The sequence below is a fragment of the Octopus bimaculoides genome, chromosome 16, assembly GCF_046866305.1.
Source record: "Octopus bimaculoides isolate indiv1 chromosome 16, ASM4686630v1, whole genome shotgun sequence".
NCBI classification, from domain to species: Eukaryota; Metazoa; Mollusca; class Cephalopoda; order Octopoda; family Octopodidae; genus Octopus; species Octopus bimaculoides.
This window is the reverse complement of record NC_142943.1, coordinates 17,266,444-17,289,657: the sequence shown is the minus strand read 5'-3', so window position 1 is coordinate 17,289,657 and position 23,214 is coordinate 17,266,444. Positions and strand designations below refer to the sequence as shown.

The 23,214-nt window shown below is 34.2% G+C and overlaps 1 protein-coding gene across 1 annotated transcript in view; it reads left to right on the top strand.

Moving 5' to 3' along the window:
* LOC106884049 (dual 3',5'-cyclic-AMP and -GMP phosphodiesterase 11A) overlaps positions 1-23,214 on the top strand; it is a 389,181-nt gene that overhangs the window by 291,967 nt on the left and 74,000 nt on the right. The window contains exons 14-17 of the mRNA XM_052973868.2: positions 4,364-4,473; positions 8,444-8,534; positions 12,843-12,943; positions 21,040-21,181. Of these exons, the coding sequence (XP_052829828.1) occupies positions 4,364-4,473; positions 8,444-8,534; positions 12,843-12,943; positions 21,040-21,181 (444 nt within the window). The remainder of the gene's footprint in view (positions 1-4,363; positions 4,474-8,443; positions 8,535-12,842; positions 12,944-21,039; positions 21,182-23,214) is intronic.

The following is a 23,214-nucleotide window of genomic DNA, read 5'->3' as shown; positions in this document are numbered from 1 at the left end:
CAGACGGGTAGTCATGATGGGTATACTGGGCTTCGTATATTTTACTCCAGTGTCACTTTGATGGCATGCACTCCTCTCTCATTCGATAATAATAATAATGATAATAATAATAATAATATTAATAATAATAATAATAATAATAATAATAATAATAATAATACTCTGTCCAAAACAGGCAGAATTAGTAATTTCAGTTATGGAAATGAAGGAAATCAGCCAAAAATTGAGCAACTGGAAGGCCCCGGGACCAGATTGACTTTGAGGCTACTGGATCAAAAGATTTGGTAAATGTCATGCACGAATAGCTGCACATCTCAACACCTTGTTAAATGCCGACCAAATACCACTAGAATGGTTGACATTGGGTAGAAGAGTGCTGTGCTTGAAAAACATCGAAAAAGGCAATACGGTAGACAATTACAGGCCGATATCCTGTTTGCCACTTATGTGGAAATTATTCACTGGAATACTCGCAGAGTCAATGTACGTACATCTGGAAAAAAATGGGGTCCTGCCACATGAGCAGAAGGATTGCAAGCGTAAGTGCAGAGGTACCAAGGATCAACTCCTGACAGACAAAACTGTACTTAGAGACTGCAAGAGGAGGAAAAGTAACTTGACTATGACATGGATCGACTATCGTAAGGCGTACTATATAATCCAACACTCTTGGATAATGGGATGTATGAACCTATTTGGTATTGCATCGAATTTTGAGCGGTTGCTTGGGAAAAGTATGGTCAATTCGAGGATGGACCTGACTGCATACGGAATAAGTTTAGGGACAGTAGAAATCAGGAAGAGCATCTTCCAAGGGGAATTCCTGTCCCCACTGATCTTTGTACTGTGCTTGATACCACTAAGACTGATTCTGAGGAAAGCAAAAGTTGGGTATGTATTTAAAAGCCGCCAACAAAAAGTCAACCATTTGTTATTCATGAGTGACCTCAAACTTTATGGTAAAGATGAAGCCCAAGTCAGTTCCCTCGTTGATACGGTGTATACTTTCATTGCTGATATCAGAATGGAGTTGGGACTGAGAAAGTGTGGTGTGTTAGTCTTGAAGAGAGGCAAAATCAAATATATGGACGGGCTAGCGATACCGTCGGGGGAGGTTATGAAGCAAATAGAAGAGACGGGCTATAAGTACGTGGGAATGTTGGAAATGGATAAATGGATGGAGAAAGAAATGACAGAAAAATTTAAGGTGGAGTACTTGCGCTGACTGAGACTGATCCTTAAGTCCTGAAGCTATCAACACCTGGGCGGTTTCACTCCTTAAATATGGAGCAGGGGTAATCGCATGACGAACTAAACAGCTTAGACAGAAAGACAAGGAAGTTGCTAACTAGATATGGGACACTCCACCCAAATAAGTGACACAGACAGATTGTATGTACCAAGAAAAAGAGGGGGAGGAGGACTTATTGGATGCGATCACAGCATTGAGCAGAAGAAAACAACATAGCATGGTATGTAAAAAATGCCACAGAACCGGTAATATTAGAAGTAAGAAAGTCAGGCCTGTGTAGTATGAAAGATTGCAAAGATAAAGCACTGTACAAAGAATTGAAAATGAATGAAACTGAAAATAGGTGGGTAAAGAAAAGAATGCATGGACAATTTCATAGGGATGTTGAAGATAAGACAGAGAGAGAAAAAGGATGGTTGTGGAAGACTAAAAGCGATGTAAAACCGGAAACGGAGGCTCTAATCTGTGCTGCCCAAGAGCAAGCACTAAGGACAAACTACATATGCACCTTTTAAGTCGAATTTATAAATGTATGATTGCCTAAGTTGAGTTTATATCTTAACTCTTAAGCATATATATATATATATATATATATAAACAGTTATAAATAAGGGCAAAAGAAAACATTTTCTATGCCAACATGCTGAGAAATAGACTTTAAATCGTCAATCACCACGTACAATTTACATCACTATGAATACACGTTCTGCTGAAATCGAGGAAAGCAAGCTAATGGAATTTTTTTTTAAATGCGTTATCTCTATATTGAATCAATCTCGGGATTAATCCAACGGATTTTCCTCTCATCAGTAGAGAATACGATAAGAAATAAATGAAATACTTACCAGCACCCATGGAAAAATGCAGAAGCAAACGTCATGCGTACACATAAGTACTCCAGTTATATCTAAATATAAAATCCTTTACCAAGCCTCAGCACACGTGTGATCGGTTAGGAACCACAAATTAGAGTGGTTACCAGTCTCGAAGTGAATGGTAATAAATTTATTTCTAATATAGGATAAACTTTTTTTCCGAAATTTCATCAAGTGGCCAGCATATTAAAATACCTTTAAAGGTGAAAATTATAAACAATTATAAATAAGGGTAAAAGAATATACATCACTACGTATAATATACATCACTATAAATAGTGATGTATAAAATCGAGGAAAGCGAGCCATAACTGGGGTACTTATGTGTATACATGACTTTTGCTTCTGCATTTTTCCATGGGTGCTGGTAAGTATTCCATTTATTTTTTATTGTATTCTCTACTGATGAGAGGAAAATCCGTTGGATTAATCCCGAGATTGATTCAATATAGAGATAACGCATTTAAGAAAAAATTCCATTAGCTTGCTTTCCTCGATTTCAGCAGAACGTGTATTCATAGTGATGTATATTGTACGTGGTGATTGACGATTTAAAGTCTATTCTCAGCATAGAAAATTTCATCTTTTGCCCTTATTTATAATTGTTTATAATTTCCACCTTTAAAGGTATTAAAATACCTTTAAAGATGGAAATTATAAACAATTATAAATAAGGGTAAAAGAAAAAAGATTTCTATGCCAATATGCTGAGAAATAGACTTTAAATCGTCAATCACCACATACAATATACATACTGGCCACTTGATGAAATTTCGGAAAATTTTTTTATCCTACATTAGATGTATATATATTTATATGTGTATGTGTGTGTGTGTGTGTGTGTGTGTGTGTGTGTGTGTGTCTGTGTGTGTGTGTGTGTGTGTGTGTGTGTGTGTGTAACTAAAGCTGAAGGATATTATACAAGAGATCAAAGTGAAGGTTAGGATATTTGACGATTTATGTTCCAAGAAAACTGAATTAGTTGGTTTACCAAATATGAAGCTCTGCCTGTGGTAATAATACTGCAATCAATTTTGTATTGCCGCTTAAGAGACACAGCTGCTGAAACTCTGCCAAACACCTAATGATATATTCAGAGAACCTACTTTAGTTAATGAATGAAACGAAGAATACAGTTTCCTTTCATATGTAATCTACTTGATAGTGTTTCCACTAACATTAAAGATTATTAATTTCATAGCTAATAAGGTAGCTCGTGATATATTGTAATATACCATATGATATAAAACATCTCCCTTATCAAGAATGCCGTGTTGTTGGTTCATATGCTACCATAGATAAAGATTTACTTGAGTATTTTTTGAGCTCATCAACTTCGCTGACGCAAGATTCTTGGTGTAACAGTTATGGATGACCCCCTGCCCCGCTGTTAGTTTTGAAGTAGCAGTCCGGGCGACTGAGAAGAAATATTCTCCATGAAAAACAACATGGTTTCCTTTTTTTCTTATTCTGGATGATTTCAAAATCCAGCCAATCACCTGCTTATTGTTGCCATTTCATTAAATGCACACAGAATGTTGCATCGTTATTCATACAAATTCCCAGATAATGCACTTATAGTGACTGTCATTGCAATAACTCTGGTTATGTGTGTTCTAATTGCACTGTTTATTGGTTGACAGTGGGACGCTTGAATTAGTCTTCATTGAACTGAATAATGTATTTTTCAGCCCACTTGTATATTGCATTCCGATTTTACTCCATATCGTTTTGTCTCAAAGTTTTTAACTACCTGTGAAATCTTTGTATCATCAGCTTAACTGTTGAATGTATGAATGAGAAAATTTCAGGAACGTTCACAAACAGTAATGTTCTCAGTACAGTTACCTGAGGGATTCCGCTAAGAATTGACATTTCCTCAGAGAACCTTTTTCGAGCTTTTGCTCTTGCCCGGAAGCTCAATTAAGAAATTTATATAATTTAATTACTTAACACACTTCGAAAATATTTCATCAGTCATTAGTTAAAATGTAATCAATTGTTCACACCATACAACTGTCTTTTTTTATCACCTATCTGCTTTTATCAGCTGTCTCTCTTTACTGGCTGTCTGTCTATCTGTTTCTGGCTATCTGTCTATCTATTTACCTATCTATTCCATTTCACATACACATAAAGATATAACAGAAATGTACTTAGAGAAGAGTGGAGTATCAGATGTTGTTTGCTTTATTACTCTTCAAACTATTTCGTATATTTTCTTGATTTTTGGAAGACATCCCGTATCCAGAAACAGTTAAGTGAGAAAGAAGTTTTAGCTCTCATAGTCGCCTGTCTTTGTCATGATTTGGATCACCGAGGAACGAACAACGCTTTCCAACATAAGTAAGTCGTACGATTTATTTTCCTTCTATTTCACCATAAAGATTTCAAATGATGTTTTATCTTCGGATTGAACATTCTTAAATATAATTAATTGACTTGTATTTTTAGGTATTTCTACACTTTGCATTTTCCACTTTATCAGTGTATTGCAATGTCTGTCTTCATTAGAATAGGAGATTGCGTTAAGAATTTGATGTAATATATGCGGTTTTGAAAGATTTTGAAAGATTCAAATATTTTGAGGTTGATAGGGTTTTCCACGGGAGCTATACACATGAGAAAAACTTTTTGTAGTTCTGGTTAATGCGAGCTTCAGTTCTAATATCTTTCAGCCTCTTCGTTATCGGTTTGGGTGTTTTACCAAGGGCACCAATTACCACATCAATAATTGTCATCTTTGTCTTCCCAAACCCCTTCACCTCTCTGGCAATGTGCACAATATAAGAGCGCACCTTTGATGCATGTCTGATGAAGTATCCCTTTTAATATCTAAAACTGCAAATATTACGTAACTTTTCACTTCGAATTTCTGAGTAAACTGGCGCTGCAAGCAGAGTTAGTAAAAAACAATTGTAACGAATCATAAAATGTGTTAAAGGATATATATATATATATATATATATATATATATATATATATATATATATCCCTCTGCTTTATTACTAATTACCACACATCTACCGTATGTATATACGTACTAAGGAGTGTATACTATTGCGTATGCGTTTCTATGTAAATACATCTAACAACACATACATAAATATATGTGTGTGCGAATGTATGTGTATGAGTGTTCGTATGTACATATCTATCTGTGTGTGTATACATTCATGTTTTTGTATGAAAGTATATGTGTTTGCGTAGATTATTGTATATAGTTGTTGTTATTATTAATAAAAATACATATGAACATGTGCGTATATATGCTTGGTTGGATGTATGTATGTTTATGTATGTATATATTTATGCTTGTATATATACATATATATGTGTGTGTGTGTGGGTATGTATATATATATGTGTGTTTGTGCGTGTATGTATGCATGTGTGTATATGTATATGTTTATGTATGTATATATATGTATATATGTATATATGTATATATATATATATATATATATATATATATATATATATATATATATATATGGATATGGATATATATATATATATATATATTTATATATATGTGTGTGTGTGTGTTTGTACATAGGTGTATATATGTATGCATATATGTATTTATTCGAGTATATGTATGTTTGTGTGTGAGTATGTTTGTGTGTATATATGTGCGTATACATGAGTATAAATGATTATATACATTCATCTTGGTATCTTTGTAGAAATACAAGATTAACCCCCCCTTTACGATCCCTTTTTATTACATAACATTCCTCTCCAAATTTTTTTCGGATTTATATCATCTTACTATCTCCCAACTTTACACTCTGAATTTTCTTTCTTTCTTTCTTTTTTTCTTTTTTCTTTTCTTCTTTTCTTCCCTTCTTGTCCAACGTACTATCTGGTAGCGTCCTAATCTCCAACGGTTATTTCAAATAAATTACGTTATAACCTTCTCCAACTCTAGTTCTCATATTCGGTTATAATGTCTTACGTTTAAGCTGGTTCCCATGCATTTCCCTGAAGAGAAGATTACATTTTTAACATCGCCGATTCCTATGGCTGGTATAATTTGTAATTCTTCGAAACATATGTTGGAAATAAAAGTATGCAGTTAAAATATGCGTTTTACTCCATTCATTAAATTTATATATATATATATATATCTATATATATACATATACATTCCTATATATGTGTGTGTGTGTGTGTGTGTGTGTGTGTGTGTGTGTGTACAGTAGGGAGTACCCAAAAGTAAGCGGAAATGTTCTCTGTGGGACAAGCCCATTTTAGTTCAGGGCTTCTGCCACTAGAACCCACTTGATGCGACCCTCAGGCATCAGTATGCCAGCCAGTGTCATGGGGTGAGGTAGTACTACCACGTTGTGCGTCTTTGTTAAGAGTGCTTCTCCACTGTTCGTTAACATTTGCGATGGCTGAAACGAAGGAACAGCATGCTTCTGTGAAATCTTGTTTTCTGTTGTGGAAAACGGCGGCTGAAACAGTTTTCATGCTTCAAACAACTTATAAGGACGCTGTCATGAGCAAAACGCAAGTTTACGAGTGGTTTTCATGCTTTAGAAATGGTCGCTTGTCGCTTGAAGACTAATCTCGTTCAGAATAACCGTCGAGCTCCCGAACGAATGAAAACATTCTTGATGCACCTTCGCCGAACAATTAACGAACTTGTTGATATGCTTGGTGTGTCTTGGAGCTCCTGCCAACGAATTTTGGGTGAGGAATTGCGAATGAAAAGAGTTGCAGCAAAATTTGTGCCTCGCTTGCTCGCGGAAGATTAAAAGCAGTCACGACTGAATACGTGTCGTGAACTGAAAGAACAGTTGGAAGTTGATCCGAATCTTTTTTCGAAGGTCATCAGTGGTGAAGGAAGTTGATGCTACAGCTATGACCCGGAAACGAAACAGCAATCAAGTCAGTGGAAGCATTCAATGTCACCACGCCCTAAAAATGCACATCAAGTGAAATCCAATGTCAAAGCGATGCTGATTTCTTTCATCGATGGCGGTGTTCGCAGGAGCATTGTCGTGATGAAATCACCACTCTTCACTTTGTAACAGGCCAGGGCATTTTCGTCTCATTACGTCCCGCAAACTTCAGAACTGCCAAATAAAATGTCTGGTTAATAGTTTGACCAGGATGAACAAATTCGCATCAATGAAACAAATCAGCATCGCTTTGACAGTGGACCTCATTTGACGCGCTTTTTAGGGCGCAAGAGTGGCTGTATGATAAATAGCTTACTACCAACCACATGGTTCTGGGTTCAGTCCCACTGCGTACCACCTTGGGCAAGTGTCTTCTACTATAGCCTCGGGCCGACCAAAGCCTTTTGAATGGATTTGGTAGACGGAAACTGAAAGAAGCTCATCGCATATATATATGTATGTGTGTGTGTGTGTGTGTGTGTGTGTGTGTGTGTGTGTGTGTGTGTGTGTGTGTGTCTGTGTGTGTGTGTGTTTGTCTATGTATTTGTCCCCCACCATCGCTTGATAACCGATGCTGGTGTGTTTACGTCCCCGTAACTTAGCGGTTCGGCAAAAGAGACCGATAGAACAAGTAGTAGGTTTACAAAGAATAAGTCCTGGTGTCGATTTGTTCGACTAAAAGTGGTGCTCCAGCATGGCCCTAGTCAAACGACTGAAACAAATAAAATAAATATCTCGACTCAAGTAATGACATACAACGAGGCAAGGCTGCTAGCTTGCCGTTATAGACAATACTAACAAAGAACCATTATTTCTATCTCCTACCAGTAAGGACTCCCGTGCGAAAAGGAAGAATCCTTGAATTAAATGGAACTCTTAGAGGCAAATAAAGGAATTAAGCGAAATTCAGGACTATAGATTGTTCTTATTTTGCGAAGGGAAGAAGGGTGTAACCGATGAGACACAATTGTGTTTTATACGTTTATGACTCACAGGAAACCTAACTACAGCAGCTGCAACTTAACCTAATATTGAGTTATTTGATTACTTGAAATATAACACCGGCGAAAGAATATTTGATTATTTTTCTGTTCAATACTTATTTTAATGACATAAAGTGTTTGGAAAGTGAGTTACATCTGGTAGATGAAAAGTGGATGAAACTGTATTGTGAACAATATGTCAGTTCAAAGTGCCTGTTTCGCTAAAATCCTTTCACTTATCAAATAAACATAGCACATCATGTAAATATTTAAATATATATCTGTTAATTATGTTCTGTACTATAAATATTTGTTTTATAAATTATTTCCTGTCTGATAAATATCTATCTGATCCATGCCTGCATTTGATTTGTACATGCTTCTTGTTATTTTATCACCAAAACTTTATATATTTTTCAGGTCGAGTTCAGCTTTATCTCAGTTATACGGTACTAAGGCAACTCTAGAACACCATCATTTCAATCATGCCTTAATGATACTCAACAGTGATGTAAGTGAATATATAACGTTTACAATCTCAAAATTGCTTGTCTTATTGCCTGCAATTTCAAATATTGATTGTCGAACACCGTAGCAAAAGTGCTCGACGATCAATATTTCTAAGTCAGGGGACATAAACGCACCAACACCGGTTACCAAGCAGTAGTGGAGGACAAACACAGACACAAAGACACACACACACATGCACACACACACACACACACACACTCATATGTATATACATACACGACGGGCTTTTTCAGTTTCCGTCTACCAAATCCACCTACAAGGCTTTGATCTATTCGAAGCTATAGCAAAAGACACTTGCTCAAGCTGCCACACAGTGGGATTGAACCCGTAACCATGTGTTTGGGAAGCAAGCTTCTTACCACACAACCAAGCTTCTTACCACACAACCACGCTTGTTGGATAATATTCTAAAACATCGCGAATTCACATTGTGGCAGAAATGGAAATTAGAATTCTTTTTTTTTTTAAATAAATCTAAAAGTTTAAATTTGGAATCGATGAATATGACTACTTGCACATGAATTTACAAACATGAATAACGTATAAAAAGGAATCAGCGGAAATCTATCCGACGTCACTTATATTTCAGAAATGTTATGCAGATTGGAAGACTACTGGCTACGGCGACAAACATAAAATTGACCGGTGGTTCACTCGTTCAAAGAAGCGGATTCAATATTTCCTATGTTAAAGTCCTCAGAAATGTTCATTAGATATATACCACCCAAATTTTCAGACTTATATATATATATATAAAAGAATAAGATCTTATTCTTTTTTTTATATATACACACGCTAATACACGACCCATGTTATATTTCCCACTCATGTTGCAACCACGTCGGGGGCAAAACTAGTCGGTATACAGCACTTACTCAGTATTACCTGTATCTTTAGGGTTTGGTTGACTCCAATACCCTTCATAACCTTTATATATATATATATATATTTCTGCATTACAACTTACTACATAGTTCCGGGTTCAGTCCCACAAAGTGGTAGCTTGGACAAATGACTTCCATTATAGACTCGGGCCGACCAAAGGTTTGTGAGTGGATTTGGTGGAGAAAGAAGGAGGTCGTATGCATGTGTGTGCGTGTGTGTGAATTTATGAGATTTTTAACCACGGAGGCGGCAAGAAATATTCCTTCTCTCTATTAAAATGAATCTTTATGTATCTGGCATGTCAACGATACCATGGTCAGTTTCACCAAGAAAATTTTTCTCTCGTAGATTTTTCCTCCATCCGGACAGCAAACTTCTGTTAATATCGAGGTTCTGAAAACCGTAGCCGAGAAAAATCTACAGAAAACTGCAGGAGAATTAGTAAAACATTCATTCAAGTTACACTTTGATCATAATACCCATTCATGAACTAGGAAAACTGTTTAAACTTGTTCAGTGGTTTTTTCATCATTTATTTCTCAGCTTAATCAAAGAGTTTTCCTGTTACTGAAACTTTCTTGGGTAAAATGGTCACAAGTGATGAAACGTCAATTCTATATAATCATATCCGACGTAAATCACAATGGTTAGCTCTCACTGGAGAAAGAGTACCATCACCAAGCAGAATTACACCCGAAAAAATATGTTCTGTTTGGAAGGATTTGAAAGATGTCGTCTGTCATGAAGTGTTAAACTAAAACGTGACAATTGATGCAGAGAAATATTGTCGTTGGAAGCATTGGACAAAAGCCTTCAAAAATGCATCCATCGTTGGTCAATCCTAAAAAATGAGTGCCCTTACACGATAATGCAAGACCACATATTTCCCAAGTCACTCAGGAAAACATGACCTTGCTTCATCTAACTATTATATTTTCAGATCTTTGCAACATCAGTTAGAGGGAAAATTATATTGCGTGTGTTTTTTTTTTTCATTTTTTGCTTCAAAACCTGGGTGATTTAAATGCATGTGGGTTCAACAAGCTGCCAAATTGATGGGATTATGTTATCGACAATGCAGTGAAATATTTTGATTTTGTATAGGAATTAAAACTGAAGAAACGTTTCTTTCTTTCCTATCTGGAAATGCGATATAACTTTCATTCCGACCTAATGTGTGTGCGTGTGTGCGTGTGTGCGTGTGTGCGTGTGTGCGCGCGCGCGTGTGTATGTGTAGCCATTCCTTTGATGAATACATGAAATCTAGTTGCTCCTGTTTTTAAATTGCACAATATAAATATTTAAAACTATCTAATATGACGCACACACACATATGCTGTATATATATATCTATATATATATATATATATATATATATATATATATATATATATATATATATATATTTATTTAGTAGTAGTAGTAGTAGTAGTAGTAGTAGTAGTAGTAGTAATAGTAGTAGTAGTAGTAATAGTAGTAGTAGTAGTAGTAGTAACATTCGTTTCTTTACGTTGGCAAATAAACTTTACTCTAAAGTACTGTTGCTACTTGTTTCTCGTTCAGATATATATATATATATATATATATATATATATATATATAATTTAGAGAAAAGAACCAAAGTTCATGAACTCATCCATGAAAATACACAGTCACATATAGAAAAATTTAATAAGTAAATACACTAAAAAGAACTATAATAAAATACAAAGTAATAATCATTAAAATAATAAAACGACTACACGTGTTTCATAACCAAATTTTCAAATAGAAAATCAAATCAAATCGATTGAAATAAATCGATCGAAAATCAATTCTATTCAAAAATATAGCTAATCTTCGGGTCAAAATACAACAATAGTAATAATAAAATGAACGTATATATACCAACCGACAATAAATAACAAATGAATTTATATAAAAATACTTATATCAAGAAGTAAAATTATTTTACTAATAAAGAAGAGAAATATATTTAACGATATTATACTTATCGAAGCATTAGTTTAAACTAAAATTAAACTTTATACTATTAACATATCGTTTATTAGAATATCAGCTAACAATATATAACAAATGAATTTCTATAAAAATACTTATTTTGCCAATAAATAAAAGTAAATGTAATACTTATCTTATCGAAGTATTAAGTTAAACTAAAATTATAAACGTGACAGTATTAACTTTACGTTTATTAGAATATAAGCTAACAGAAATATTAAATGAACTTATATAAAGATATTTATTTCACCAATAAATAAAAGAAAAACAGTTGACAATATTATTAAAAATAAATGCAAAGCTTATCTTAACGAATCTTTCGTTTAAAATACAATTTAAACGTTATACTATTAACTTAGCGTTTTACTAGAATATAAACTAACAGTACATGAACTTATATAAAAATACTCATTTTACCAATAAATCAAAGAGAAATATTAAGCAATATAATTGAAAAAATGCAATACGAATCTTATTTCAGTTTTGGTTTAAACTAAAATGTTAAACGTTATGCTATTAGCATAAATGAAGGCAGCATGGCGGAGGTAAAGTCAAGTATTTTAATAATCTGTTATGATCGTTAATTGTGTTAATTGTGTTTTTTCGTAATTTGTTCTGATGGAATCCATTCCTGAGGAAGTGCCAAACGTCAGACATCCAACGGATCAGTCGCTGGATAGAAATGGGCACAGAAATGTTGACATCGAATGGTAAATAATTAAATAAATGGAATAAAGATCGGTCGTGTTGTGAGTCTCTACATTTTTAAACATACAAATTTGAAACCTTGGAAATATAAACAATGAGAACGACCCTTGAGGAATCTTTGGGGTGAAGTCTTATGCTATATTGGTAGCGATTACGAAATTTACTGGAAAATTATATATATATATATATATATATATATATATATATATATATATATATATATATATATATATAAATACAAAAGAAAGAAGGAAACAAAGGACCACTGATGAGGTCACAGAAGTGTGACGAAAGAACTCTGGCCGAAATAAGATTAAGATTAATGTAATATAAAGCTGAAGCAAATTAACACCAAATATACAGTGCGTGTGTTTTTATTGGCTAAACTGGCAATATGACCATCCCCAAGTACAACAACATCTGTTTCAACACACGATCTCACATCAAAAATCTTGCAAAACAAATATGTATATATATATATATATATATATATATATATATATATATATATATATATATATATATATATATATATATATATATATTAGTGTAAATGTGTCTGCGTGTTCGTGCATGTATATATATAAGAATATATATATATATGTATATACATGTATATAAGATTATAAATGCATTTATAAATGCGTACGCGCGCGCACGCACATATATAAGTATGCCTTAATTTCTTTCCCAGGGCCACAATTTGTTCGCCAACTTAAGTTCAGAAGATTACGCAGAGGTTATTAATCTGTTAAAACAAGCAATATTAGCAACGGATATATCTTTGCATCTACAGTAAGTACAAAATATTTATTGCTATTAGTTTAATGTCTATACAAATAAAACTTGGTGTGTTTTCGTATGAGATAAAATTTGTGTGCATGGAATATTTTTCTTATTCATTTAGCAAACATTTGACGTTAAAAGGCTTTCAGATGTCTCAAATTTTCCTCAGTCAGGTTGTAACTTTGCAGACTGCTAATTCGTACGAAATGTTTTAAAGGCTTAATGCAAATTTTTCGAAATATGTTATACGTTTACATGTTTTACTGACACAATTTCAGGTCGATCTAATAAAACACTGAAAGATGACATTCTCTTCAATGTTTACGAAGTAAAATAAGTAATTATACAAAGAGATTAAATGAAAGATGGGTGAAACAAATTTTATCGTAAAAGGGTGACATAAAGGTACTTCTTAAGATGGGTAATGTACACAATAATTACTAAATAGATAATAGAGATGTAACTTTTAGGGTGACTTAAACAATCGATCATCGAGAGACCTGAGGAGGGGCTGTGCATAAAGATTTATCTGGAGAATTTGCTATCAAAATAGGAAGAGATGGATTGTAAATAGTTAATAAACAGAAATAATATTAAGTTCTCTCTCTCTCACCTTAGATAGATAGATAGATAGATAGATGGATGGATAGATAGATAGATAGATAGACATACATATACCCTGGGCGAATCTTCCGTCCGTTAACATGGGCCTCCTAACGACAAAGTAAGCTATTGAGTAAACTTGTCAATTACGAATCTATAATGACGAAAGGAAACAACTGTAAGTCAAATTTACTGCAATAAAGAAAATACGTAATGACCATTATTTACACTTGACTTGTAAATCCCTCTGAGTAAAAACCATTATAACTGGAGCACAACCATGGATTTGTAATGTGGAATGCCGATGAACTATAACTCCGGAGTCTATCACGTGAATACGCGGAGCTCTTTACAAACCTAAATGACATTGTTAGCCTGGTGTACTAACAGAGAGCTTATAAAGTATTATGCCTGGGCTGGTAATCCCTCAGCAAATAACTCTGCGCACACACACACACACACACACACACACACACACACACACACACACACACAAATATATATCAAAGTATACAATATTATAGATCCATTTCAGTCAATCTCACGAATTGGCTTTGTACTGCGATTAGATAACCAGATACTAGATAATTGTACGGTTAGGTAACACTGCATCTTCCTCAGCGAAAGAAATGTATAATGCTGTATTCTTTGATTAATATAACCAAGTAAGTATACGAATGCATAATATGCTTCTTGACTTCTGGACTCTTAGACGGATACATATATATATATATATATATATATAGCGAGAGAGAGAGAGAGAGAGAGAGAGAGAGAGAGAGAGAGAGAGAGAGAGAGAGAGAGAGAGAGAGAGAGAGAGAGAGAGAGAGAGAGAGAGACTCCAATTCGATGGCACAGTTTGTCTTTCATTGAGGCTTCTCATTGCTACGGTCTTGGACTTGGACCAGCTGCACAGTTTGTCTTCCCGCGTGCATGATGTTTTATGATCAGCCCATGTGTTTTTTGACACGCTTTGCTTTTAATAGAGTGTCCACAATTTCCTTACCTGACTTGCCAAGTGACGAAACCGGTTTAGTCACCAACCACCCGACCATTAAACAGGTAGTACTAGGTTACATGGTATCAGTAGCAGGATTTTCTTGCCTTGACACCGAGTTTGAGAGAGAGGGAGGGGAGCGAGAGAGAGAGAGGGAGGAAAGAGAGATGGACAGACACAGATAGACAGATAGATAGACAGACAGATAGACAGATCGATCGATCGATAGATAGATAGATAGATAGATAGATAGATAAATAGATAGATAGATAGATAGGTTTTAATAATAGTAAAAGCACTGTTTTAATTCAATTCTGCAAGTTGTAGAGATTGATGATTCATTCAATATATTATAGTTTGTTTGCCCCAGATTTATTTAATCATAAACCTATATCAGGAAACCATTTCAAATGTCACATACATTTCTATTTGAACAAATTATCTAACAAGTGAAGGTTTTATTAACTTGTGAGATTTATAAACGGCCAATGTTTCATTGACACGAGTTTTACTTCTTTTTACAAGTATCTCTTATTGATTTATTATTTACTTGTGAAATAATTTGTGACTCCCTTTCAATTGCTTTGAAACGGCATTGATTACCTTGTATATGAAATCTTTATATGAAAATGACAGTTACAAAGTCTAAAATCATATATTTGCAATTTTCAGAAGAAATTTGTTTATTGTCTGTACTAGTGAGATTTTTCTCTTGACTGTTTTCTTTGGAGTTGATGTTATGATGCGGAAAAGTTTGTAATTTCAAAAATGCGAAATCCTTAAGAGTAGCATTTAATAGTGTTTCACTCATTCAACACAAGAAGGAACAACGTAGTCTTCCAAAATATTTCGATAATAACGGGATCTATTCATTTCAAATAGTATTGTCTTCAGAAGAAAGTGAGCCCTTCCAGAAGTAACAGCCAAACCTCCTTCAATTCGCACTCTTCTTTAAATGGAGAACTCGTTGGAATAGCTTAGATAATCTCCTAATCCTATTATAAGTAAACTGAGGATAAACTAACTGCTCCAACAATAGCTTGATCAGTTCGTTCATAGAATGTCTTTCTGTAGCAGCGTCCTGTAGCTTAAATATCAATGTCAGAGTTGATTCAGTTCTCAGTGTTTTCATCCAATACAGATGTACTGACATACACACGCAGACTCAGAGAAGCACGCGTGCATATATGCACTAAAACATACACACACATACACACACATCCATAACCTACACACACATACATACATGCAGAAATATGTGCAAATTCCTCTTGAATATATGTCATCAGCTTCTTTTGTATGCGACTAAGACTTATGTCTAACTAAAGTCATAAAGAGTACTGTTGTGCTGATGACGTTCGTTGAGGTAAATGAGTATAGCTGCTCTTTCTCGCTTCTGCAAGTGATTATAACTATTCTTTCTCGCTTCTGCCTAAAAAAAAAACAACAACAAAAACTGACTGACCTTTCTGTAAAGGGATCTTAATTCAAAAGACTTGTTGTTTTTTGGGGATTATGACTCCTTCTCACTCGGAGTCGGAAGATATTGGCGCTAAGTGTTCGTTTACCTTCTCTCGAAAATAAAGACGGTTTAAGTAAATCAATAATTTATCTCGTAATATATAGAGTATACCATTCTCCGTCTCTCCTATCCAAATTCGTACCACTGACCACTCCCGGTTATTTCTTTTAGCTCACTCTGGTCATAAATAAACGTATATCGTTTGTCTTTATATTTTATTCGTTTCAGTCATTGAACTGCGGCTATGCTGTACTAGTTTAGTCACCAACCACCCGACCATTAAACAGGTAGTACTAGGTTACATGGTATCAGTAGCAGGATTTTCTTGCCTTGACACCGAGTTTGAGAGAGAGGGAGGGGAGCGAGAGAGAGAGGGGGGCACGTTCAGAAAATTTTAGCCGAACTAAACGACCCCCAGTACTTGTTTTTCAAGCCTGGTACTTCTTCTGTCGGTTTCTTATGCCAAACCGCTATGTTAAAAGGACGTAAGTTGTGTCGAGGGACAAGGACAAATACAAAAAATACACACACAAACACTGATTTCCAGCATTCAGAGTTCTCGTTTCCGACCATCAGCCAGGAGAAGAACATAACGATAAGCGTTTTCTTCAGACTTTCTTTTGATATTTGGAAAAGAAATTCAGACTGTGGATATTTCTAAAGCTGATGATCGGATCGAGTAAATCTGAGTACCGGAAATTGGAGCTTTTCAGTTATGATATATTAACGAATACTTTACATTTGTATTGAGTCTGTAATTGACCGATTCTGGTGAATCAAACGATTTATATATATATATACATGCATGCACGCACATGCGTACACACTCACACACGCACACATGTATATACACACACATACATATATACAGGGTGTCCCCAAAAATGTATATAATTGTAAAGTAGGTGTTTATTAAAATACATTTAATTTTAAAAATTTAATAGAATCTACAGACATTATTTTATTGTTTTGCCAACACCTATTTTCAAACTGACGTCCGTTCTGGTCCAGGCACTTCTGACAACGCGAAGCAATGGAATCGCAAACATCACGAAACATTTCGTTTGGTATTTGTGTGCATTCTCGTTAAATGGCTGCTCTCAAATCAGCGACTGTTGCAGATTTCATAGCGTAGACTTTGTCTTTTAGGTATCCACATAAAAATGTATATTGCTGTAATGTCTGGTGAACGCGGAGGGTATCCAACGAAACCCTTTCGTCCAATCCATCTGTTTGGCAAGATCTCACCAAGGAAGAATCTAACCCTAGCCCTAACCCTAAACCTAACCCTAACCCTAACCCCATCTTGCTGAAAATAAATCTCCTCATCTTCAAAGTCTTCTCTAATGCGTGGAATGACAGACTTTTGCAGCAAGTTCAAGTAAACGGGACCAGTCACAATAGCATAAAAAAAGAATGGTCCAGTTAATCCTCTTGATGATAAGACACACCACATTGTAACTCCTGCTAAATTAACATGGTATTCCACCATAACATGCGGGTTCTCAGGACCCCAGTAAGTGCAACTGTGGCGGTTAATTGAACCTTTTAATTTGAATGTGACCTCATCACTCAACACAATCTTTGTTGGAAAGTGTGCATCTTCTATAAATCGTGCCAAATACCATTGGCAATACTGCACTCTTCGGCCTGGATCATCGTCATTAATAGCATGGACGTAACTTTTCCATTGACAACGCTTCAAAATACGTTGGACTGACGATTTGGAAATAATTACCTCACAATTCGCTCGCCGCACAGATTTTCTTGGACTTTGATGATACGTTTCCAGCACTGCTTCTTGCTTTGTGGAGGTTGTCGATGTTCGTGGACTTCCAGGGCGCTTCTCGTGGACATTTTGAACAGCTCCATCGGCTTCGAACTTATCTCTAATTCGAGTGATAGTAAGTAGCGTTGGTGGATTTGTTTGAAACTCCCTCTTAAACTGTCTTTGTACTTCAACTGCGTTTTCACTCTTCCAGTTGCATTTTAGAATGAATTTCCTTAGTTCTAAGCTTAATCATTAATTCCAATAGGTTTAATGAGGAAAGAAAAAACATCAATTGAGTTATCAGCTGCTAAAGTGTTTATACATTTTTGGGAACACCCTGTATATATATAAGAAGTAAGGACCTAAATTCTTCAAAGAGTTGTTAAACTTGCAAGTCCACCGGTTCAATCCAAAGCAAAGAATATATAAAACGCTATATATTCAATACTGGTACAATAAATAAAGTATAACACACACACACACGCACACACACATATGTATTATATTTTTTCCCCATTTCGCTCATATATATATATATATATATATATATAATATATATATATATATATATATATATGTGTGTGTAAGTGTGTGTGTGTGTGTGTGTGTGTGTGTGTGTGTGTGAGCGAAATGGGGATAAAGTGTAATCAGGAGGTTGAACGTGAAAACTGTTTGGATAACATATCCGATGAGAGTCTTAAAGCCACACAAAAACTTCAGAAAGACTTCAGTGCTTGAGAAAGAATTGTTCGTGCTTTTAAAATATACGTTTAGTTTCAGCGAATTTTACTGTCTTTTTTGTAATGCAACTTTTGTTGGAATTCATGTACGGGTTAGATTTTTCAGCGATCTCTTAGTTGATGTCAAAGACTGTACTAACTTGTTTTAATTACCAGATATAGTTTACAAGTTTTCAAGATATTTAGCTTCTCGTTATTTCTGAATGACGTGATTTAGTTGAGTAATGTTCACTTGAAGGATTCTTAAATTAATCCAAAGCATTATTTTAGGCTGACGTTTTCGTTTTCATCCGTAAATTTTATATCTACTTCATATATAATTGCTTCTATGTTACATACTCGATTCAGAGGCTATGCAGTAGGGGTCCTGCATAACATCCAACAATAGGTTTATATCTGCGTGAGATAACTTCTGCGTGTATAGAAATATCTGATACAAAATTTCATGTGTGTTAAATTGTTTCCTGTACTTGTATTATCAAATTTAGAAAATATTTTACGTACGTTAGTCCTGACGTTCAACGAGAAGAGGCCAAAAGAGTATGCTACCCTGTGATTCATCTTTCTAATGGCGTTCTTCCTGGATTCGAAGGTGGTCTTCTCTTTGAACACGTTAGCCTTGAGGCTACCCTTTCAAACATTCATTGAATTTAATTTGAAATTAATAGTAATCACTCTTCTTCGTGTTGGTTTTTGTACTATAAGAGATGCTGGCGAAAGGAATATCGCAGTTTTCTGGCTTTCTACAGCATATCCACGTTAAGTAAGATGTACCAAATGATATCCATATTTATGCAACTACAGTAAATTCGTCTCTGTACACCCGGTGTATAAGCTAGTTAGGATTGGCTAGTTTCAAATGTCTGGCTACTTCAGGCTGACGAGACACAACGTGTCGAAACATCAGTGCCTCCGAATGTTGAACACACTGCTATTCTTCCGAGACGTATACTACAGCGCCGAGCATATTTTGCGTTTGAATCTGCCTAGACGTGTTAAGAATAAATATGCCAATATTCTATCTATCTATCTATCTATCTATCTATCTATCTATCTATCTATCTATCTATCTATCTATCTATCTATCTATCTATCTATCTATCTATCTATCTATCTATCTATCTATCTTTGTTTATATATTGATATTATACTCACACACACACATACGCATAATGTTCATTGGTATGCAGTGTTGAAATTGTATGAAGTGCAGTGTGACATTATAGACATATTACATTCCTTCTAGTCTCCATTCTATTCATAAACGGCAAAAATTCTGGTGTGTATGTGTTCTTCCTACCTGTTATGCCACATAGCTGAAATTTTATTTTTAGATTGTTGTTCTAGAAAGTGTTTAGTAGTGTATGGTGCCGTATATGTGTCAGGGTGTTTGAAGCTGTTTTTCACGAGTGGTGTGAGTGAAACGTTAATACATTATGCACTCGGGTAACGTGCAGGTGGTTTTATATTTTTAACACTTTTGTTTATTTGTATAGGTAGCTTGTGAGTGTAGCCTGAGTACAACCTGCTATGATTCATATTGTATTTTGTCATGTTACATTGTAGTTTATTGTGATTTGTCATAGCGAGACCAGTCTATGATGGTTGAATGTATTGTTTGTGTCACATTGTTATTTTTACTCTCTTGGCGAAATGTGGTGCCATTGATTACTCCTTGTGTGTTGTTTGGATTTCTTTACTATGATCCCTGTATGTGTGTGTGTGTGTGTGTGTGTGTGTGTGTGTGTGTGTGTGCGGGTGTGTGTGTGTGTGTGTGTGTGTGTGTGTGTGTGTGTGTGTGTGAGAGTGTGGTTTGTTGCAAATTTGTCGAGATATGCGCATCTTCTAAGTATTATTGACTTCTATATGTCTGTGGTCGGATTATGCTATTAAATGTAATGGTGAGTTCTGTTTGATATGCTTTGGTACTACAAGTAAGAAGATAGACTTAGATCCACTCATCTGTTGAATAGAAGTTAGAGATCTAGATGAGGTTAGTGTGGTTGTGAAGCAGTGACTGGTGGGAGGTGTGAATATAATTTCAGCTTAGAATGAGATTGTGTATGGGAATATCGTATAGGTAAAGGTTGAAAAGAGTCTCTTTATGATACCTTATTCCTAGAATCACAAGGTCTGAGAGTGTTGTAGTTTACTAGCTAGAGAGTTACTATAATAGAAGTTTTAGAGTAAATCGGTGTACTTCGACAACATTTCCATTTTGGTAAAGTACATGAATGCGAAAGACTTCATACATTGTATGGAATCCACGTTAGTCTTCCAACGATACATGGGAATTGTTCTATATTATGGCGGAATCTGTACCACTATGAGAAAGACCTTTACTTACTGTAAATGAAACAATGTATTTTCAATGTATTACCTTATTTTCAGGTTTATTTGGATGACAATAGAAAACATCGTAAACCGAGACTTAAGCTACATTTTCCTTCCCACTTTGATTTTTCATTATAGAATACGGTCAAAGTTTTTTGATATGATCGATAATGAAGTGAAACAGCTTGAAGACAAGAATCAAAACGAAATTCTCAGAAGTATTTTGATGACAACTTGTGATATCGCAGCCATAACAAAACCGTGGATTGTACAACGACGAGTAAGTTCATATTTTCAATCATCTCTAAATAAACGAAATTTGTGATATAATAAGGACTAATAATCGGCTTTTATTATGGAATTAGCAACTAGTTTTACAAGCTCTTTCCAAAATGATTTCGCTTAAAGATAAATATTGGTAAATAAATGATATATAAGACACAGATGCACGAATATTTTATTCTGTCTCAAACTAACAAATAATACACCTCAAGAAGAGCTCACTACTGAAGCTTAAGGTAGTAAAAATGTAAAATTTATACATAATGATAGAACAAAAAGACTTTCTGTAATAATAATTGATCACATTTTGTGTTTTCTACGAGCATTAACAAGTGAGATAACACGGCTTTAGTAATCGAAAATTCATCTTACGAAGAAAGAAGAAAAAGAAATATAAGAGTAACAATATGGTGATTAATGGAATAGATAGCGATTCATTCAAAGCAACAGTTGAAATAGAAATATGTCAAGTAGAAGCAATTTCTCTCATTTTGAGAAAATCATCTGATAAAATCATATGACTACTAATATTTTATCATAAGCTTAAACGTACTTCTCATTAAAGTAATTTTCAAATGGTTATCTACTCTTATGGCCTGGTTGCTCCACATACCTTGTTGGTCTCGTATCTCTGCACCCGATTCACGCATCTCTTAACTTCTCATCACTCTTGTAACCTCCACACTCCCCGAGCCTGCATTAACCACTATTTTCAGTTCTTCATCGTCAGGTATTGGTCCTTTGGAATCTTCTCTCAGATCATAACAATTACAATGGGAGTTATTCTGCCTAAGGTGGAGGTGAAGGGACGAAATATAGGGTATATTGTCATAAGATGTATTTGAATACACCAAGATATACGAATGGTAATAGATATATGGTTCAGGACTCACGGGTACATTTTTAAAATAAATGAATGCTTAAAAATAAATGCTTAGAAATATATGGAGTAACATCCCAAGGAAAAACTGGTGTGATTTTATATATGTATATATATACTATTAAGATGTATATTTATTTATAAAGAAAATAATATATAATGTGGATATAGAATGTTGTCTTACACATAAATTAGAAAAGATGGCAATCAATATATAGTGCTCAGATTAGGAAAAATAGTTTTATCATCAAAGGGGGCACGGCACCAATAACAATTAATATCAATTATATTTAGAGAAAGTGTGTTTAACCTTATGAAGGAATATTTTTGTTTCTTTTTTTAGTGTTAAGTAGAGGAAGATTGGCCTTTAATATAAATAGAAACTCACTTACACACAACAAACATTTCTTATTCTTTAAAACATACGCAGGTGCTGACGCTAAGATTTTCCAACAGGGATAATAACTAATACCCTTATCATTGAGGTATCATATATAATTACTCAAACCAGTTGAATTCCTCCTATTTGTGTTTTCTAAAGGTATACATATGGTAATTCAGTCTACGTTTCATACGGTTTTGGGTTGCCCCACATATAACTTATTACTCGTTTGAGTACTTTCAACACATTGGTAAACTATTTCTTTTTTTATTGCAATTATATATATATATATATATATATATATATATATATATATATATATATATATATATATATATATATATATTTATACATATATATACATATATATATGTATGTATATTTGTATCTATATATATATATATATATATATATATATATATGTGTGTGTGTGTGTGTGTGTGTGTGTGTGTAAATATATATATATATATATATATATATATATATATATATATATAAATATATATATGTATATATTATGTAAACACACATATATATATCTTTACGTATATATATGTATATATATATATATATATATATATATATATATATATATATATATATATATATATATATATACATATTCATATGCATACACACACACACTCATATATATATATATATATATATATATATATATATATATATATATAAATTGTAAATGCAAAAATAAAAACAAAAATAAAAACAAAAACACAAAGGATTCTGCGGTACACATGTTTCAAGCTTT